The sequence below is a fragment of the Tigriopus californicus genome, chromosome 4, assembly GCF_007210705.1.
Source record: "Tigriopus californicus strain San Diego chromosome 4, Tcal_SD_v2.1, whole genome shotgun sequence".
Classification (NCBI taxonomy): domain Eukaryota; kingdom Metazoa; phylum Arthropoda; class Copepoda; order Harpacticoida; family Harpacticidae; genus Tigriopus; species Tigriopus californicus.
The window spans coordinates 281464-302425 of record NC_081443.1 but is presented as its reverse complement, the minus strand read 5'-3'; the positions used below and the strand labels follow the sequence as shown (position 1 = coordinate 302425).

The window sequence follows — 20962 nt, the reverse complement described above, 5'->3', positions numbered from 1 at the left end:
CCCCCTTTCATGACACGGCACACCAAATCGCTGCCAAACCTCCCATGTGAGTAGAGTATGTGAGTAGAGTGGCGAGCCTATTGTTCTTCGGTATATACGCATGTCAAGGTCCATGTGAGCCAAGGCATTGTGTACGACGAGCCCGACTGACGATTATGTTGGAGAAGGTTGATAACGAAAAAGAACAAATCAAAAGTCTTTTACTGGGGGAAGGCAATTGAATAGAGACGATATTTTTTTTTGGCTTTGTGTTAGCCCGAATGTATTGGGGTAGATATAAGCCTCAGCTTTGGGCATAGTGGGAGGCCAATGTTTTTTCCCCCATACGACAGAGGGAGTTGACATGAAAAGTTCTCAGCTCTTTTTGCCACTATGATTTGATTTCTAATCAAAACTGATATGTCTGTCTTTGTTTCTAGCGTCTCTTGTCTTGGCCATGAAAAGGGGTCTCAATCCAACTTTCGTCTTGTTTCCGGGCTCATTTCCCAATTTGCGATGATGGTGATCATCATCAGGATTTTTGATGATCTGGCTCAGGTGCGTTTTCACATGGGTATGGGCGGGTGTGCGGGTGTGTCAGAGAAAAAGAGAAAAGGAGGCGTGACTGAGTAAAGAGCTGCTTGGCTCGAACGGGAAAAAACGCTTTATTTTCCGAGAAAGTAGATTCAAGACTTGTCTTTGGTTGAGTGGAAGGACAAAATGGGACAAATGGAACTGTATTTCAACAAGGAATCCCATTTGGCAACAGCATCGAGTGATGGCTGATGTTACTTTACTCAAGTGCCGAGTGAATGGAACGTCGCGAGTCACGAGTTTTAGGTAGGTGCCAAGGCTGGTAGGAGGTGTGCAGTATGTTTGGGTTTATTTCAAATGTCAGTGGGATCTGGTTATGATATTAGAAAAGCTAATCGGTATATCATCTTTATACACAAGGGATTGTTTTTGAAGCAATCTCAGAACCGCCTGTTTGACGGTCGGTCTTCTCTGTTCCCAAGTTTCTTGGGTTGAAGCACCACGGAACATTGAAGATCACTGAAGGTCATGGCTCCAAATGTCGATCACTAAGGCTCTTGCCTTGAATGTTTTCCTCACGAAAAGACGCTTCACATAGACGAGAGGCAATTTGAAGTGCCAGTCATTCGATCGAGGCAGACGAAGATTTGCATATCGATTTCAATTTCTGTCAAAGGCTTCCAATGTCCAACTTACCAGATCGCAACTTGTTCGGTTTGAGGAAACAAATTTCTATCATCATCACCGTCATTCTCCTCATCTATTCAATTCCAAGCGACAGGGAAGAGTGGGTGAGCGAGGGGACATTCTTTGGAGTTTCATTATCAATGGAAAAACAGTGGCTCCCTTGAGAGTGGTACCCTATTTTTTTTTTCTAGCGAGATGGTTCCGTGTTCCAATAATAGACAGCAGCACGCACAACAAGCCATCCCTCTCCCTCTCCGTAACCTCTCTTTCTTTCCCTCTCTCTCTCTTTCTGTTTGGGAAAGCGATATACGAGAAGACAAAAAGCTCTGTCGCTCGTGTTGGAACACGGTTTGGACTCCACTTAATCGCAAGATTGTGATTTGCAAGAATGAGTCAGGGCTGATGTCTGATTGGGTAAGTCCTCAGCTTCACCTCGGCTTAGCGATCCCATCTTAATTAAGATTTCTTTCTTTATCCACCAAGACCTACGTGGTGGAAGCAAGCCGACAGATTCAAATCATGAAGCCATCTTCAAGCCGTCAACTTTCCATTCAAGCGATTTTTTGGTCGAAAATGACGATCCTGGCAAGACAGGGTGGTGATGTGTTCAGCTGAGGCCACTGACTCAGCAATGTGTTTTCCAATGCATGGGGATTGAAGATTGAAGAGTGCCTCCAAAGTTCCAAAGATCGGCCCTGAAGGCCTTTGGAACAATGGGCGAGAAGAAAGTTCAATTTGGAACATGTCAAGTGGATCATTTGAATGATATTTGAGCCAACTTGCTGGTGCTCTTTCACAATTTTTTTTCTCGATCTGTCTCCCGTTCTCTCCGGTTGGTTGCGAACTTTCGAACAAAAGTCGAGAATGAATAGTCAGCTATTTGTCTTTTCCATGGAAGAAGAGGGTGCGCCCACATTGATAATGTCATCGCTGTTGCATTCCGATGTGGCAAGTTGAAAAAAAAACCGCGCCCAATTCTCGTTGAAGTCTGTTTACCCCCGCTAGCCACCAAGGTTCATGAGGATCACGTTGGGGAACTCTTGGAAGTGCAAAGCAATACCGCACATATTCATAAAGGAGCACGATGGAAATGTTGCACTTGATGGTGGAGAATAAGGCCGCTCATTTCTCTTCAAGGTGGAACCTGCAAGTACAGAGATGGATTGGCGTGAGTGGCGTTCCAAGTGAACTCGGATGCCATTTCAAAGTTGGAATGTGGAACTTGGACCAACTTAGATGATGTTCCAAGAATGACCAACTTGACGTAGTTCTTCTGACTCAGCACGGGATTTTTGTGGCCGAGGTGCCAACAAAGTTGGCGGCTTTGTTAGCCAATTACGGACAGTTTTGGAACTTGATGCACTCATGCATGTTCCACTTTTCTCATTAGACAACAACCCATCAGAACCAGGGATATACAAAAAAGGCCCACAAGGGAAGTTCAGCCATGCGAGGTTAATAAGAAACAGGGGGAAATGCAAAATTCTTGTTACCCCTCTTGGGATGTTCCCATAAATTTGAGAGCACCAAACTTCTTGCCAATTCTCCCCCTCTTCCACCACCTCTCACCTCTGTTTTAATTGAAATTAATGAGGGGACTAACAAAGTGCGCATTAAAGGAGGTGGCTAACGCGGTCTCAATTGAGGTATCCTTGAAAACAAGACCCTACATATACATTGAACCCACCTTAGATGAGCGCTCTAGGGGGGGACAGGGACGAGGAGGGGGCTGGTTCTTCTTTTCTCTTCTTCTTCTCCTGATTTTCTCCCCAAGTCCTGTTTTTGTTGTTCCACCGAAAATAGAATGTGCAAGAATTCTTGATCCATTGTCTCCAGATCAAATTGACAAGGAGATCCCAAGCATGGAAATGAGGATGAAAGTGAACGATTCTGAGGTAGCGAATGTGGACAGCCCACTCGTTTGAAGGGCATCGGGAGATTCACCTGGAACACGCACAAAAAAAATCGAATAAAGGATAGATGAGGACAATGACGATGACGGCAAAATGAGGGAACAGAGAAGATGAAGGAAATTGCCTTTCTTCCCACTCTCGCTATCTTTCCCTTCAGCTCTTACGAGAATGCCTAGTCAAAAAGTTGCATAAGCTTCCGGAATTTGTGAATCATCATCCATCGACGTAAACCTTCCGTAGAAAGTTGCTTTGAAAAATTTTGTCAGACATCATCTACCAGCTATCTAACTTCGTAGGTGGGAGTTTTGCAAAAACGCCGTTATTGGTTGTATCGGCTCGAATCACATAAAATTGTATCTCCCTTGGTGGTATAGGTGCAGTTTCTATAATACACAACAGAGTGAGTTATCAAATAGGCCAAGGTCGTCCCGTTTACTTGCCACCGCTAAGTGGTTGGTCTTGATTTCTTAATGAGGGAACAAGTCCTCCTGGATCTGGCTAACCTCGGTGAATGCTTACCAAAAGTGTGAATCAAGAACATATTCATGGAGACCTTGTTCCATATTTGTTTTTGGCAAGGGAGAGAAAGAATAGAACAGAAGAAATCACTCCAAAGAAACCTTGAGGCTCCCGAGGGAAGTGTGCCGCCTTAGGGAAGATCAAAAATAGTAAGAGAGCCCTCAACAAATAAGGATGCACTTTTTGGCACGTTTGGAACAAGGATATCCGCGTAACGCACGAAACAAAAGAACAACACTTTGAGATAGGCCTCAGTCCGATTTGAAAACAGAAAGAATCTCGAAAAAATGTTTCATTCAACCTCAAATGTCACGAGGAAATAAAGCATTTTCAGAAGCGCCACCATTCAATCAATGTGAAGGTCATAAAGGCCAGTTTGGGACTGAAACTCATATCCGATTTCAGTTCTCGTTTGGCACCCTAAAGCCTTCGGCATTTATAGGTCTACATTTATTTGGTAGTGAGTGAAGTGAAGTTGGTGGGTGTTGTTATGTTCAGATTGACGCACACTTGCCTGCGAGTCAGGCATTAATCCCAGACCCAAGCTGGGGTCAGTCAGCAATCCCAAGCCGGATTTCATCCAACAAGAATAGAGGCAGGGGGGGAAGGAGAATTATATCCGACTTAAACAAGGACCCTGGTAGTATTTTGCGCTGATATCCCTTGATTGGTCATCCTCCTTTTTCCGGGCAATACGACGAAAGCTCTGCCCAAGGATGCTTTCCACTTTGTAGATGGAAGTAGAGCTCTAGATAGGGAAATGGAATTCCAAACTTATTTCGGCCGCATCATGGCCCACTTTGTGAATAGGCAGTGGGCTACAAGGTTCTAGAATCCAGGGAGAAAGTCGGATATTGCGCTTTGGGGTTGCTTTTATTGCACTGGACCAACTCAAAATATAAACCCTGATGCCAAACAAGTCTGATGTGTTGACAAATATTTCTGCCTAGCCAGGTGGGAGTAACACTTCTGGTCCCAGATCTCTAGACTAGACTAGAAGAACTCCTGCTCGATACTTTGGATCAGAGTTCCTGAAGAGATGCATGTCAATGGGCGTTAGGAGATGGGAGGACGAAGAAACTAATCCAGACGGTTAGGGGAACAAAAAGTGTGTGAAAACATTGATTTTTGGGTACCGTGATGCCACCAAACAAGCAAGCTTGGACTTACAATTATGAGTCTTCCCTCAACTTCAAATAGCAAAGGAGAAAATACGGCTTTTGATGGCATTTTAATCTGTTCCTCCAAACGCCAGACAGAGCCGAATTTTGTCGCAATAAAGCCACTCATAGCGAAGCATGGAAACAATCAAGCCTGTCAACTTTGCCAGCCCAGCAACTTCAGAGAAATAGAAGCTCATAGGCCTCAAAGAATGCAGCAGTGTAAATTACTCTTATTTAGTAGCACCCGAGCCCATTTGTCAACCACCAGCTATGATTCATGCGTCAACCATTAGGGAAGAAAAAAAAAGCCCAAATCTGCAAGTTGGAACACAGAAAGGGGAGTGATTGATAGTGCGTAGGTGTCCTCTATTCTAGATTCGGTAACTTGGCTCACAGTATCGGAATCTAGACCATTATTTGATCTTGAGGAGCCCTTATTAAAACTAATGGCATCGGTCAAGCGGAAGCCTATCAAGTCTCACGTTTTTGGTACACTTCCAAAATCCCGTCTGGGCAATGACATTCCTCTGCTTCTATGCTCTTTTTTAACAAACGCCGAGTTTTTGGTCATGTGCAATTCAAAGGTAGGAGAACAAATGAATAAAGCTAATCATTTTGATGCGGCTTGCAATCATTCTCTAAGGTCGGCTTTACACTACGATGGAAAATCATGATTGAATCCGGTTTGAGTATGGAAGTAGGACTAGTGCTGGGGCGACTCCAGGCTTTCATTGTACTCAAGTCGAACAAAAGGACTCATTTTGCGAAAAACTCGCTCTAGCACTAGTCCTACTACTTCCATTCTCAAACCGGATTCAATCCTGATTTTCCATCGTAGTGTAAAGCCGCACTAAAAGGAACATTTTTAAGAGGAATACTACAGTCATTTTTTTATCCGATCCGCATTGACAAACAACTGGCCAAAAGATCAAAATGTGACCCTATCTGTACTCTAAATCTAGCAAGACTTGAAAGTCTCTTCCTTGTATTCTTGGAGGACGTTTTTTTGGGGGGGGGGCGGAGCGCCAATAAGATTGCAGCCATTAGAAGGTAATCATGCCTAATTAAAAGGGAACCTGAAAGCCCACAAAGGCCTCTGACAAGTTATACTTAACGGCTAAGATTGATTGTATCCGCATTTATGGCACAATTACTAACCCCGAGCAATTAAGAATCGAAGTAAACAAGTGAATTTCCAAGTTCCAACCAAGTGTAGAGGAGACCCTCTCTGAATGGCGTACGTACATACAGATAGATGGATACAAAGAGCTCCATTTCTACTCAGCATGGATGGATCTCGCTCATTTTTGCAATTTGGATACTTTGATGGACAAAGACCCTACTGATCTAGTGAACGTGACTGACGTGGCTGGCGTGCCCGTCGACGTTGATGATATGATGAGCCTTCAGTGCCAAGTTCTTCATCATTCTGGGCGTTCCGTCCCGTGTCAACACAAGGTTATGCTTACCATCCAGAACGTGAACGGTGAGTGATGCTGGACTTGTATTTGATGGATTGCATTCGTACACGCCCGAGTCGTTGGGACCAGCCTCTTCGATGATGAGGTAGCTCGCCACCACCAGGCACTCGTCTTCTGTCTCATTGTCGGGATCGTCCTCAGAACGTGTGATACTTATGCGATTAACGGATCCATCGGGATTCAGCTCCGACGTGGAAGGCAAGATGGGCTGCAGGTAGAACAATTAGAAACGGGGGATAAGCCACCGAATTGGCGATTGCACTTTTAACTTCGTTGATGGCATGGCTGGAACGTTACTAAGCAAGGTTGGGAACCCAAGGCTGTTCAAAGTGATTGGGATTGGTCTTGACAGGCGGTCCAAAACGGTGCTAAATGGTACCCTATACTGAATAAGAATATTGACGTCCTTAATTAGAGCAAACCTAAGGTCTTCGTTGTCGTCTAGAAGGGGTTCTAGACAATCTAGACAAGATTATACAAAGTTATGGAAGATCAAAGCAATTGCTTCTTTTCCTTGACAGTAAAGGACAAGTATACAAGGCCAAACAGCCGATTACTCATTGCTCATCATGGAAGAATGCCCCAGAGGTGAGATCGATAATGAATACCTACATGCAGGGAAAGTCATTGATGATCGTTCCTTGGTACGGAACCAAAACCCCGAATGGCTACTATGGTTGAGAACACAACTTTCTCATGGAAATAAGAACAACCCATTCCAGATTCAATCATAATCAGACCACGGTTTAGATGAACTGTTTTAAAGTCGAATGATCAAGCAGAAAACAAGAACTCTCAGAACTGAGAGGCTGCGAACTGAGAAATCAATGAGGATGAGGACCACCTTAACCAACTCTATACTCCTCATTACGTTGGTGGAGCTGGATTGTAAATATTCCAGTATGCTGCTGGCTAGGGTAGTGTCGGATAATCACCTTCTGGTTGTGGAGCCAAAACACGTGAGCGGGTGGATCCGGCGAATGAACTAGACATGTGAGATTGATGATGGAATGCTGATTGATGAACATGTCCTTCCCTCCTAGGATCTCAGTTTGAGGGTCTGAAGTAAAGAAGATAGGATAAACTTCAGAGCGTGCTAATTATAAGCAAAGCAAGGTGGAATGTTTCTCATAGAAATTTTAAATTCCCCATTGGAGAGGAATCTCATGCAATTGCAGCTCCAACATATTGAGCACGAAAGTGAAATTTGATTCGTACTTGATCGCACTTGGATCTGGTCAAAATTCGAACATGTCCCTATAATAATATTATTACATGCGTTTCTCTCATTTTCATTTCTTGTCAAAGGCAGCAAAGCTAGTCACAAAGAAAAGTGGTACATTGCTTAGTGGCACCACATTTGATTGTTTTGGTCATCATTGGATTCGATCCCTGCTGTGACACTTCAAAACAAAAATTGGGGTTAAACCGCACCAAAAAAAAGGATTGAGTAATGCCAAAGTTGGAATCGTTTTATTTGTGACATAGATATTTCTTGATAGACAAACGGAGTTAACAAGCAAGAACTTGGTGATGGTTGAGGTTATCTTTTTCGGACGAAAGACAGCGCTTTATCGGTATACGCGTACCTACTACGAACACCCGACTGTTTGCGGATAATTTGAAACTTAGTGCATTTAAAAACTGTGGCAAGAGGATTCAAGTGCCATCGAAGTTGCACGACGTTTCCCGGGAACTCCATTTCATTGACGAAGATACAAAAACACGGCAAGGGAGTTTTTGCTCTAATTTAAGTCTTTCACAAAGAGAACGAGCGAAAACAGTCAGTAGCGGCTTTTCCAAATTGAGCCAAAGCAACAAAAGAAGGAGTTAGAGCATTTATTTTTCCAACTGCTCTGTCCCAATCCCCTCGGTGTCTTTCACTCTTTCTTCTTCCCGAAATGTCTTGAAATCCAGCTTTTTTTTGGTTCTTAAGGGAATTTGAGCCGCTGAATGAAACGAGGGAGAAGGAGCGAAATAGTTCCAGATTTTCAAGAGTGAAGGAGAAAGAGAAAAAGGAGAAGGGGAAAAGCCCCATGGAACAGCACAGTGGGTCACTGCATTAGAATTAAATCGCTCTCTTCACTTCAAAGGCCCAATTCCGAGTCTTCAAAACAAGGATGATAACAACAACAACAGTAACAACATCAAGCCATGAATGGAGTGAACCAATGCCAAAAGGAGCCAGAAGCGAGGAAAGCCAAGGGTGAATGATATCCCCATGAACAAAGAGGAATAACAGCAGGGGAAAAGTGGGTCTAAGTACGTACGTAAACGAAGACCTAAACACATTTGAGCCACAATATGTTTCAATAGGAAAAACAAACTCATGATTGTTGCCAACAAGTCATGACTAGAACCTTTTGATTGAATGGCCCTTGCCTCCGAATTCTGTTTTTATCTTTAGGATGCGATTTTTCATCATACTTGCCGGAAATATGTCATTTGCATTCTGGAAGGATGAAAAATACCCGGAGATCGAAGATATCATTAGAAAAGTGTTCCAAAATGAGACTCATATTCAATGCCTTCAGTTCATATTAAAATTATAATTTTAACCCCTAGTGAATAGGGTCACTAGTTTGGTCTCGTCTGAGAGCTTGTACCATTTCAGGTCATCGGGATATGATTTACATCTCTATTGAGTAACAAGAAATTCCATCTTTAATGCATCCAAGACAAGACAAGAATTTCATAAACGCTTTTCTATTGCCTAGGCATGCATTTTAGAGGAAATATGTGTTCACAGCCGGAAAGAACATGACGATCATACTGATGAGAGAAGTATGATGCTTTTGGCGGTGGCGCTCCTTTTTGTTCACCAAAAGTTAGAGCATGGAATCAGCATTTGAAAACACATTTTGTGATTACACAATATGTTCCCATTTTCTTTCGTAAACTTCTTGGCTTTTACGGATGAGTCTCTTTAATTCATTTGTGCATATGTCAATAAGTTGCATTCAATCTACATTGTCTGGACAGCCAATATGACGAGATCTTGATAATTATAGGGATTTACTTGTTAGGATCAATTATTCAAATGCTCAAGGCAACAAACGAAATGAATGAGATGCAGCTTCATCATGGTCGTGACTAAAGAGCTCGTGAAAATTGGCCCGCTACTTGTGCGTAGTTTAATTGATATTCAAGAGTCATCTCCACTTGACTGGGTTTGCCTTACTCAAAGTGAAGTGTGTATGTGTGTGTGTGTGTCTGCAGGTAGAGGGAGGGAAGGGGGGGAGGTCCTTGATGGTATCAATTTTTCGAGTGCATCAGCTGATCTAGTGAAAGTTCAACCTCCCCGTCCAATGGACGAATTGGCTCTCTCTTGCAGAGCCAGTGTGGGATGAAGCTGTTGACTTTTTCTTTTGGCCGATCAAGTTCCATTCACTCACGATGAGAGCTACTAACTAGCTCTCTATCTAGTTAGCTAGGTAGCAAGCAGCACTTGTTCCTCTCGCACCCGTTTGAAGCGAGTGAATGCACTTTGGACCCCTCTCTGGATAATGAGGATCAAAATGACGGGTTCACTATCTGAGTTGGATTAGAAATGCACGATGCGATTCCCTCTTTCACATGGTACTCGTCCTGCTGTATGTACGTATAGTGAGCGCCCGTACCCTTTTGTACGCACACTAGGGTACGTAGTACCGGCATGATCATCCTCGAACAATTCTTTCGTCCACTTCTTCGTCTTTTGAGTTGGCTTTCGCGCAATGCCGACATGAAAAGTGCATCAAATTGTGGACTTGAAATGGCCAATTGCCCATTTCCGCTCTATCCAACCTTCAACTACTCTTCTTACCACGACAGCCCAACTAGCTACTACGTCCGTAAGTACGTAGTTCTAGCAGCCATTTGGCGTAGAATGTACATTCACTTGAAAACGCAGAAGACAAAGGGTTCCAAGGCAAAGCTGGCCTCATTTGTTTTGTGAACCAATTTGGACTTTGGATTTGTCTTGATCAGATTGGAGAAAACGGAATGGTTCAGTCTGGCCCAGAATGGCGCTCAAACTAAACTGGACCACTCTGACTGTACGAGTAATCTGTGCCTTTCGCATTGGGATCCCTGCGAACCTTATCAAGAGCAGTATTGCAGCATTGGGTTATGGGTGGGTTCATGTGCACAAATTATGTTTTGTTCAGGTACGGACGGCTCTCAAGCAAACGTTCCATTTCGGGGATCTGGAATGCGCTTCGACCGGTTGAAAAGGTCGTGAATGAATGAATGAAAGAATGAAGGTTGGTTTGATGGGCGGAGACCAGGTCGTTAATTAGCTGAGTGCCATCTTAAACCTAAGGATTAGACTTTTCAAGCAATAACACATGAAACCAGCTGATTCTGAGGCACGTTAAACCGTTATATCCGGTATTCTATTCCAAGATATTGACCCAAAGAAAAAGCCTGCGGGGTCTTCAATCCATTAAGGCCCTAAGGAACTTATACAAAGCACTTCCGCTACTGCAGGGAACGAGGGTCTGGAGCGAAGTCATGCATGCAAAGGTGATGATAGTCTTCTCTCCATAGGATGGGAGTGGCCGGGTCGAAAGTCCTTCAAATTCAAGACCACAACCTGGTGAACAGGTAGTTTGGTTGGAGTGAGACGGGCAAATGGGGTTACCATACTGTACTACAGCCAGGAAAATGACAGAATGGATCGGGCACCCACCCTTCGAAATAGTAAGTAGTTCTGGTCAAGTGATGAGGAAAAGGAAGAAGAAAGAAAGGAGAGAGGAGGTCGATGGCCAATTTTCAAGTTGTTGAGAGCTCGCGAAAAACTTTTAGCGGCTCTCCATTTCCTCGGGGGACTTTTCCAAAGGCCCTCCTCCCGAAGACGAGTTGTTCAGTTCCTGGTAGGAATGAGGAGGAAACAAGATCCCCGATCCACTTGCGTTTTTTCGTCATCAAGGACTACGCAGACGAACGGGCGGGATCTTCTTCCAAATAAAGTGTAGTGTACCGCTCGTGCCACGTTCCACGATATCAGAAGACCAATAAGTCTTTCGATTACTACGTAGATTGCTCTCCGAGGACCAATTTTTTTCTACAACTTTGTCTGAAGGCCATCCATAAGTACAAAGAGGCTAGGTACATGGCCCATTCAAACGTATGGATAGGACAGGCGAAAGGCGGCTGATATTTAGCTCATTATTTGGGTCAGCAACCTTTGTCTGCCCCAACGGAACCATACGTTGGGATCAAGGAACTGCGGAACAAGAGTTCGCTTGTAAGTTATGCTCATCGGTGAAGGCTTTTTAAGAAACCAGAAAGCGAAAGAACCGCCTACTCGATACAAACAATGGCGATCTTTGCCATGATTGGATCCTGTCACAGTGTATACCACTGGACACGAGTGGAATGTCGTAATAACATACGAACCTTAGCCATCACTTTCATGGGTCACACCACATTTTCCTTGTTTCGTCATCGTTCTCTTTCGGTGGAACGACATTCATCCCAATTGGAAAAAGCATGCCAGACAAAAGTTTCTTGTCCGCTCGGTTTCCGTGGTTAGAAATAACGGCAAAAACAAAATCCCTTGTCCCATTGTCCCATTGTCCTTGGTTTATCTTTAATGATTGCAGGTGTTTGCAATAACGTGCATGTTTGATGGCAGCCAATCATTTTTCGGCAGTCCTCTGAATAGAACAAATGCCAATATTGCTTGATATGGCTAAAAAAGTATGAATTATAACCTTCATTGTAATCCATTATATTATCCCTAATCGAAAACCTGATCAAAAACTTGGCCCATACACATTTCGACTTTTATCCTTTCCGAAGCAAGATAAAACTGGCCATTTCGAATTTGGCCAACGAACTCCTGCCAATCTTTTTTTTCTTACGATTGTTCACATTTGAAGCAGAAGCTCAAGTTTTAAACTCCTAAGTTGGTTCTCAGAACAAAACAGAAAAGCTCCAGTAATCATCCAGTATTTCATGATTTCAATGTGCCTTCGGCTAAAATAATCAGCAAGATGTATTAGCAAAAAAATGACCACTTTCCCTTTATGGATTTGATTCTGAAATTTGGTCTCCAATTCACTTCTGCTTTTCTGTCCACAACAGGTCTATACATATTTCTTGCTTTACAGTACACCAATGTCAGTGTGTCAGAGAAAAACCCTTGTACTCTTATACTTACCAACCACATTGAGAAAGATGGGCCTCCGAAGAATGGGTGATGTGTTGACTTGACATTCGTAGAGTCCCGCATCGCTGTACTTAAGAGCCTGGATTCGAAGGATCCAATCATGAGCATGAGGTTCGTGCAAAATCTTGAATCTGGGATCTTTGATGTACTGATATTTTCCCACTGAGATCAAAGACACGTCACTATGGCGCACCCAAGAGACCTGGAATCATGAAAGGTTGACTTAACTTCCTTCCTCCATCCATCTACGCTACAGCACGATAATCGTCGACATAGACACACTCAAAAGGAGACACGCCGAGTAGCACAAAAATGAGCCTGGTTCAAGCAAATTGGCCAGATCCAGAGTTAGAGTTGAAGCTAACAGCCTTTTTTCATTCAACACTACAAGCCTTTTTTTCATTCGCTCTCCTTCAATTTAATATGCCCCTTAATCCTCATCAAACCAGTCGCGTCTGCACTCAAATCAGAGACTGGATACGTTCCTTTGTATTTTGGAACCTGGTTTTCGTTTCTAAATATGTACTGTCCAAAGGCCATACATAGAAAGGCCACAGTAACGCAGATCACAGCTCACCAATGTGGGAAATGCACTTTTGGGAAGTGAAGAATCCGAATCCATTAACGATGTGTGCGGTAGGATTATTCTTGTACTGATCTTTCAAAAGACGCATGAAGCGAAATTGAGAAAGAAAATCCATCAAAATCAGTCAAAAGAAAACTCCTCATAGTCGCAGTGTGAATGAAAACATCCATGTTTGACTCTCTTAGCTAAGCAACGTTGTGAGAGTGAGAAAGGTTCGAAAAGGGAAAAAAATCCCCTTTCATCATTTGTACTATGAAATATATAACACTCAGCAATGGATTGGCTGAATGGCCGGCCGCATCTGAGCTAAAGAAAACGGTTCAATAATTCACTAGCTTAGTCAGAACCAGCGAGACTTCCGTTCACTGGTGCGTCGTATTCATGCTTCTAAACAAGTTCAAGTGGATTTCACATATGTTTGGACGAGGGTAGCACACACCAAAACTGATCTCAAGATTAGAGAAAGAGTTTCAAGTTTCAGGCTTCTAAGCTTCTACTGGTTTTCCAACCTTTGGCACAAACCAAATTTTGAATTAAAAAACCGGCTTACTTGGCAGGTAAATCAATCTAAATGTAAGTTAGGTAGGGATCTTTGTCATTCTGAACAAATACTTTGCCCTAAGAAACTAAAGTTGAGTTGTTGATTAGAACCACAGGGGAATTAAGCTGAGCACAGTAGAAAGATACTCTTAAATTTGTAATCGAGGGCCTTGGCTTGAAGGTTTTTACAAAGCTGTACTCTGAGCAGAATTGCAAGTGCCCTCTCCAATACCGCTAACAACTCTCAAAAAATCAGCAAGACTGAAGTTTGCAATCGGAAGCTCTTGTATGATTACCGGATGGTGACTTCATATTTATTGTTCGTAAGTGGAGATATTTATACAAAGGGAAAATGACTATGGTGAGTGTGATGGTGAGAGCAGGAGTACAGTGTAAATGGAAATGGATATCGGTGACTAGAATATAACACTACTGTTTTCTTTCAACTGGAGATATCACTATCACTATCAAACAACGAGGGAAAAAAAAGAAAAACCCAAAACCAAAATTCTTGCTTCCTGATAAGTTTTTGGTGAACTTAACCAAGTTAGTGGCCGTGGAAAGGATGTCTTCGTTCATTTTAGACCTACACTCGTTCGTACATACAAGCAAGTACTACGTATACTACGTAGTGCATACTACTGCTGGTCATGTGGTGGCCCATATTTCGTCCCCCCCCCAAGTCAGCACTTGGTCCTTCCTTCCGGCGTCTGTAGCCCTTCAGTTGGGCGGCATTTTTGTGATCTATCATTTGTTGAAAGGCCCTCATGACAACAATGTTTTTGGGAAAACAAAGACAACTTGACACTCGTTTGCTCATCTCGCCCGTCCATCTCGGCCGAGTAAAAATTACCAAGTGCCCTGTTTGTACGAGAGAAATAACATTAACAGCACGCAGAAAGCCTGTCCGATATAGGCATGCACTACATGCCTGTAGTACGCATGCAGCGTAGAGGGGTTTTCAGTACGTGTAGGCCAAGAAGTGATTCCCGTTCAATGTCATGAAAGAGGACCTGAATTGTGGTCCCAAGGCCACAATAGGCGCACTTCCTGATCTGGTTCTGTACTCTCATTTGGGCCAATCTCGTCGTTCAGAATGCACAATAAGTCAATGTTGACGCATGAGACACCAATTGTCATCCTCTTCAAGGAATTCAGACTCACAATGAGATGGGACAGAGCCACAGATCCATCTTGCTTTGAGAGCCTTCGTTTCATTTGCCTCTCTGGGATTAAGATCTCTGATATGCATGGGTCAAATTCAGATGGAACGATTTGCTCAGGATGGTTGACGAATTCGATGGAAAACGAGCGCTTGACCTTCTACGAAACATGTTGAATTTTGAACCAGGTTTGCGATGGGAACAAAAACGGTCAAGAGGCCGTCTTAATGGACGAATATAGGCCTAGGGGCCCAATTGGATGGATGAAGGAGCGCAAGGACGGACGGGTGGATGGATGGATGGATAGATGGATGAAAGAAGGCGTTTTGCTTGGTAACGAAGTGTCAAGACCAACAGATGATGATGCCATTTGGAGCCCAAAATGAGGCCTCGTTTAAAGGCCAATGTCAGCTGTCCTAATGGGTGGGTGCACTGCATCCCGGGCAATGCTCAAATTGCTCAATGCCTGAATGGAGTAAGACAGCATTTTCATTTCGGAATTGCCAAACGCAAGAACTTTAGGTTGGATTTCATTCTTCAAGTGAACCCAACCTATGGTGGTCTGTGTTGATCCAAATGGGATTTGAACTAATTTGCGAGGATCATACATCGCCCAAAGTGACATCCCAAAGGACCTAAGGAAGTTGTATATTCATCTCCGGAGGTTTACGCTAGTTGTCCCTTCACTTAGTGTTTCAAGGCAAATCTGAGGAAATGAGAAGTAGGAAGAAGATTCATGCTCTTTCTGGCCTTCCTTGCTTCTTCTTCCTTTTCGTCGCTCTGCCATCCTCTCTCTCTCCATTGTGGTGTGTAATTCTTGCCTTGGCCTGCTGGGCTGATGCTACATTCGACGGTGCGTACGTACTCGTACTCGTCCATGGTCGCTGCGTTCCAGGGGGTCGAGTTTCTTGCAATTTGTTTCCTCGTGGTCTAAATGGCTTTTTAAGAGGGGGAAATGAGGGTTCAGCGACAGCTGGGAGGGCATTCGCACTTCTCATCCATGTCGTTCGAGGTTCCGCCAAGCATTGCAAATTTGGGGCTGAGCTCAAGGGCTCAAATGTGGACCTTGCTGCATATCTTTTTGGATCAGCAAGATAAACAACGGGTTGTACAATGCAGTACATACGCCGGTCTTGATTTTGGTTTACCAAAGGTTGAATGCATCATGCGAGACATTTGCCATGAAAACTTCGACCTTGTAGAGAAATGCTCGTTGCCCGAAATAAGTTGCAATCTTGTTGTTTACTTACTTATCCGACCAAGATGCCAGACCTAAGATGTTTAGATAATCATCCCACGACAATAAATCTCCCAATTTCCGATTGTGACATCATCCAGAGTTTCACTTTCGACCAAATCTTGGAACAGGTTTCATAATGCTTGGATTCAACTCCGTTTTTTTTTGCTACAAAGCCCTCGAGATTTGGGCACAGAAAACGAGGCCTTAACACTCGCTGATGAACAGTATGTATGTTGAGTACGGCTTTGGAAAAGTGGATTTCAAACTTAAATGAGCCGTCTTGAAAAGAGGATTTCCCCCGCATCCCTCCACATTTGGGTACCCTGGATCTAGATGTCGTCATTCGCATTGTGGCTATTGTTGTTGTTGTTGTTGTTGTTGTTGTCGAAGTCCATTAGATTTGGAACTCGACTGATGTGACTGGTAACCATTTGAAAGTGAGTGAAACGGCGAAAGAGGAAGAATGCATTCGGCATTCCGCTCTCGATGCACTTTTTTCCGTTTTCCCCATTTGTTCCACGGGCTCTCTGGGCTCTTAGGCTGAGCCAGCCAGCCAGTGCTTACGTACATCTCTTATTCGCAAGAGCGGGCGAGCTTTTAATCACTTGCCACGGGCATAAGTCGTATCCACCCAGCGACTGTCCAATTCTAGGAATGTTGTTAGGATTCCCCTTAGAACTGGCCCAGAGGAGCCAAAAGTACTAACAAAGGTTGAAGTTTTAGCTTCAAAGCACACATGAATTAGAAACGATGTCCTGTTCTCTTTGAGAGAGCAAAATGTATATATCCATAATTATTGGTGGGGGGGGTCAGACAGGTGCGACCAGATAAAAAAAACACATCCATGGGAATATGAGGGCCTGACAGATGATACACGAGGTCTTCTTTCATCCATCCTATGATAATCATTGAGCGCCTTTCCTCAATGTGGAAGTAAGGGAAAATGGAATGATTAACTCTCAAAGAACTGCCTAACATGGAGAGTCCTTTGGGAGTGCGATTTTGCACTCCTAGAAACGACCAAGCCTTAAGCAGGTAACAAGCAGTTAAGCAACACAGTGATTTCAAGGTTCCCACTTTCAAAGGCAATATATTCTATCTAATTTGTCGCTGAAAGAAATCCTAAGAAACGCAAGGAGTCTAGTTAAGTTTCGGGGGAGTTGGAAAGGGGGGAGAGGGGCAGGCCAAAAATGCTTGACGTCAGGGCCTAGGTAGCCGTGGAATAACCAATCAAAATCAGACTACTTGGAAGCCCTCATGAACAATTTCCTGAATGGCTGGCAAGAGGCCTTGACATGAAATAATAGTTTCAGATATGTTTAAAAAACTGCTTGTTAGGAAACTATCAAGTTTTGTAGATATGTTAATGATTAATGTATCTTTCAACGGGTAAGTCGTGTTGCTCTAGCTGAAGTTAATAATGAGCTAACGGTATGTATTGGAATAGCCGCAAATATGAAATGCCGTGTACCTCTCTCATCTTAAGCCCGTCTGGTCCATGCATCAGGGGCTTTCGAACTAAACTATTAAACAACCGCCAACCCGTCCTTTGGGTGGCTGAAAACTAACACGTGATTCCGGTTCCCTTCTTATAAATTTAGGACACTTTCCAGTTCCACTTCCGAAACTGAATTTCCCGTTGGAACCAACAAGTAACGCTTTAATTCAATGTGTCGTGGTGGTCGTTGCTTTTTTGCAGCTCAAGATCCAGTGAGAGGTGCAAGCTTGTCGTGGGCTCTATGTACCCCATGTAGCACCAATGGTATTGGTAGGCACTCTAGGCAAAAGAAAACTTGTAGAGAAAACTCACGGATTTATGTCCGAGGTCCTTGATTTTGCACTTGAGATAAGCCGTCCTGCCCAACGAGGCGCTCACATTGGTGGAGATGGAGCCCACAATTTCGGGCATTTCTTTGCCGAACGAACTTGACGGGAGGATAAAGCTGCTGTCTTGTTGGGATGAAGCGATCTCCACCGAAGGTGAAAAGGCATTGCTCCCACCCGCAGCGACATAAGACTCGGGCTTGACAGTATCTGGAACGAGGAAAAGAAAATATTGCTCTTAAATCGCCACCATCCAGGGAGAGCTCTTCCTTGGTCCGGCTAGACATTAAACAAGGTGCTCAATTGAAAGGAAAAAGAAACGAGGAACGAAACCTGCTTAATGAGACACCAACCGCAGAGTCAGGAACATGGCAAATGGGGACACGGAATCAGGGGGGGAATTAGAGCACACCGGAATTTTGGAGGGAGCTGGCCGTGTGTGTTAAGATTGTTTTGGAAACAAAAGTCCGCCGTGTTCCTTTTCCCGTTGTCCCACTTGAGTGGGTTTCTCCATTGAACAAGAGTGAAGAGAGTGAGAGAGAGGAGGATGTGCCAAAGTTGGTATTCATCTGGGTTGTAATCTGCATAACTTGAAGAAAGAAAGTTTGGGTATTTTACTTAAGATGGGCTTCACGTAAAACCCCGACCGCAACAGTTCTGGTATTAAGGCCACTCGATGAGGGGATCTCTAAATGGCCCGATTAACGGCCAAATTTGACTTAATGAAAGTGATCAAGATCAAATTGCTGACCTAACGTGATACCTCGAGCTTTTTTTGGGAACCAGACTTTGCCAACCTACTGTAATTGGGCAATATAATAATGTGCATAAAATGCTCTTGCTTTGTCCAAAAGCCCACTGAATGGAAAAGATGGCCTGCTCAGATTTGCCTGGCATAGAAGTACGAGGCAATTCCTTGGATAATGACCCAGCTATCATGTAAACTTGGGACTTTTCTCATTTACGCCCTAATGGCCAAAGTTGAAGAGCCAAATAAACTGAAATAAACTCGAGGAGAACCAAACAAGAACTACCCCGTACACTTTTTACAAACTTGGGTGAGCTGGTTGAAACAGAGGCAAGAAATCGACTTGAAAATAAAGAGCACAAGTTTCCGGTCCTTTATGGGCGGCCCAAATTCCAACCTCTCCATGGCCATGCATGGCCGTGTGAAATTTCTGCTTTCCCGTGGTTTGAAATCACAAGAGTTCGAACATATACCACTGGCCCTTTACATTCACATTCATAATATATAGAAGACACTATGACCTTATGACCTTTGAATTTGATCCAGACCTTCTTTCCACATTATGGCAGAGTTTTTACCCTGCAATAAAAAGATAATGTGAAAAACATATTTCAACCTGGATTTTGAGGACCATGGAGCTGAGCTTTGCACTAAAACTATATTCAAAAGCCGCGAAAACTGGCACTCAACGCATAATTGAAACACACCCTCCAGATGCGTCAAATCCAGTTAACAGCTCACCCTATATCGACTGACGAGCCAGATTGATTTGCAAGATTCCAATCAGGAAATTTATTCACTTACGCTGCTTCTCTTGTACTGAGCTGCTCTTTCTTAGAGCAAGTAATACTGGCAAGATGGGTATGTGTCAAAACAAATATTGGATATCAGCCCTGAGAGACGCATCATAACACACAGGCATGCAATGGGTATATTGGCCTTTAAGGCTGTCTCAAGGTCGCACTCAATCACAGAGGCGGCCCAGAAAAGCAAAAGGGGGAGTCTTTCCCGTCGGAGTTACACACGTGTGTCTTAACTCCCTGCGGAACCAAAATCTATTCTGCCCCACTCTGGAAACACTTGAGCGTCACCACACTGAGCAAATGTCACACATTCTGCATACTACACGGTGGCTGCAAAGTCCTTGTACCATCGAAGGAGTACGTCATTTCGCCTTTCTCGTGCTAATACAATGTCATGGATGGTCCCTCCCAAGATTTACCCAGCAACCACAGGTTGATTTCAGCCAATGTTTTGCCAGATTCATATGGACTTGCCGGCTTCTTGAAATCCCAAGATAGTAGAGCCATCATTTGTGTGTTCGGTTTTGCGCCACTAGTAACACCACGGAGCAGCAGGAGAATTCAAATTTCAATGCATTAATGGTATCGAGAAAAAGAATGCAAATCTGACAATCCCAAGATGTACATTTTAGTGAGAATTTTTGTTAACAATATCACGAATCATTTACGTAAAATCTTGTAACTTCTCTCAAACGCCTTACCAGAATCAAGAAGAAACCCATGCTGGCATATCAGGCACTGTAACTTTCGCGTTTTATTGGTTGAGATGTGAAACAGATTAAATAGTGCATACTCGTAGCGTAACCAATGAAAAAATAATCCTCAAATATCGAAGAGTTGACAAGGGATATTAGCTGTGCGGTAACCGTTTTTGTATTGTTGTACATTGTTCAAGTTCTTGAGAGAGGATTGAATCCAATTACTCCCAAATAGAACAAGGAACAAAAGCTGCCACTTGCAAGTATCTGAGAATTCTTTGCAATGTTTTGAAAATAGAAATTGCCCCAGACGGTTTCCTATCAATTGTTCAAAAGTGTATTTTGGTTTCGTTTGAAAAAGCAACCCTGCGGTTAACTTCTCTCTGGGGAAGGAAAGAGGAACAGGTTGCATTTCACACGAATCACATAACCACACCCACGTGTATTCAGGGTACGCCCTGGACTTTGTTATTCTGTCCTTGGTCCGCACAACGAGAAAAATATCCGACTGATGAAAACAACAACATTGTTGGTCGTTCCAACTTTTAAAAACCAACTTTCTAGTACTTCCCTTGGTCCAAAACAATCAATATCAACAATTTGCTCCTGGCGAGTTTGAGTAAAATACGTATATTTCACAGTTAATTTGGATCTGCGACTGAATGAGGCCCAGCAGGCATTTGTTCGGTGGTTGAAGGACGAGAACGGCCCAAATTCAACACTCCATGCCGCTCGCTTGATTGAGGTTGCTTGTGTTGTCCGTGTTCAAGCGTTGAATAAAAAGGTTCTTCGCTCAGTAGATAAAAAGCGGAAAAGGCCGTTAGCGTGACAATCATTTCGCCAGCCAACTGGCCGTAGTCAGTCAGTCTGTTTTTGGCCGTACAAGCTCAAGTTTTGCTCGCCTCGCCTCTCCGTTTGGCCCGTTTG

At 43.6% G+C, this 20962-nt stretch overlaps 1 protein-coding gene across 1 annotated transcript in view; it reads right to left on the bottom strand.

The window, feature by feature from the left end:
* Positions 1-763: 763 nt before the first annotated feature.
* LOC131879022 (zwei Ig domain protein zig-8-like) overlaps positions 764-20962 on the bottom strand; it is a gene marked incomplete at its 5' end in the record, with an annotated part of 27228 nt that continues 7029 nt past the window's right edge. The window contains 6 exon segments of the mRNA XM_059225214.1: positions 764-2344; positions 2888-3144; positions 6265-6484; positions 7212-7336; positions 12425-12635; positions 17773-17996. Coding sequence (XP_059081197.1) covers positions 3038-3144; positions 6265-6484; positions 7212-7336; positions 12425-12635; positions 17773-17996 — 887 coding nt within the window. The 3' untranslated portion in view covers positions 764-2344; positions 2888-3037.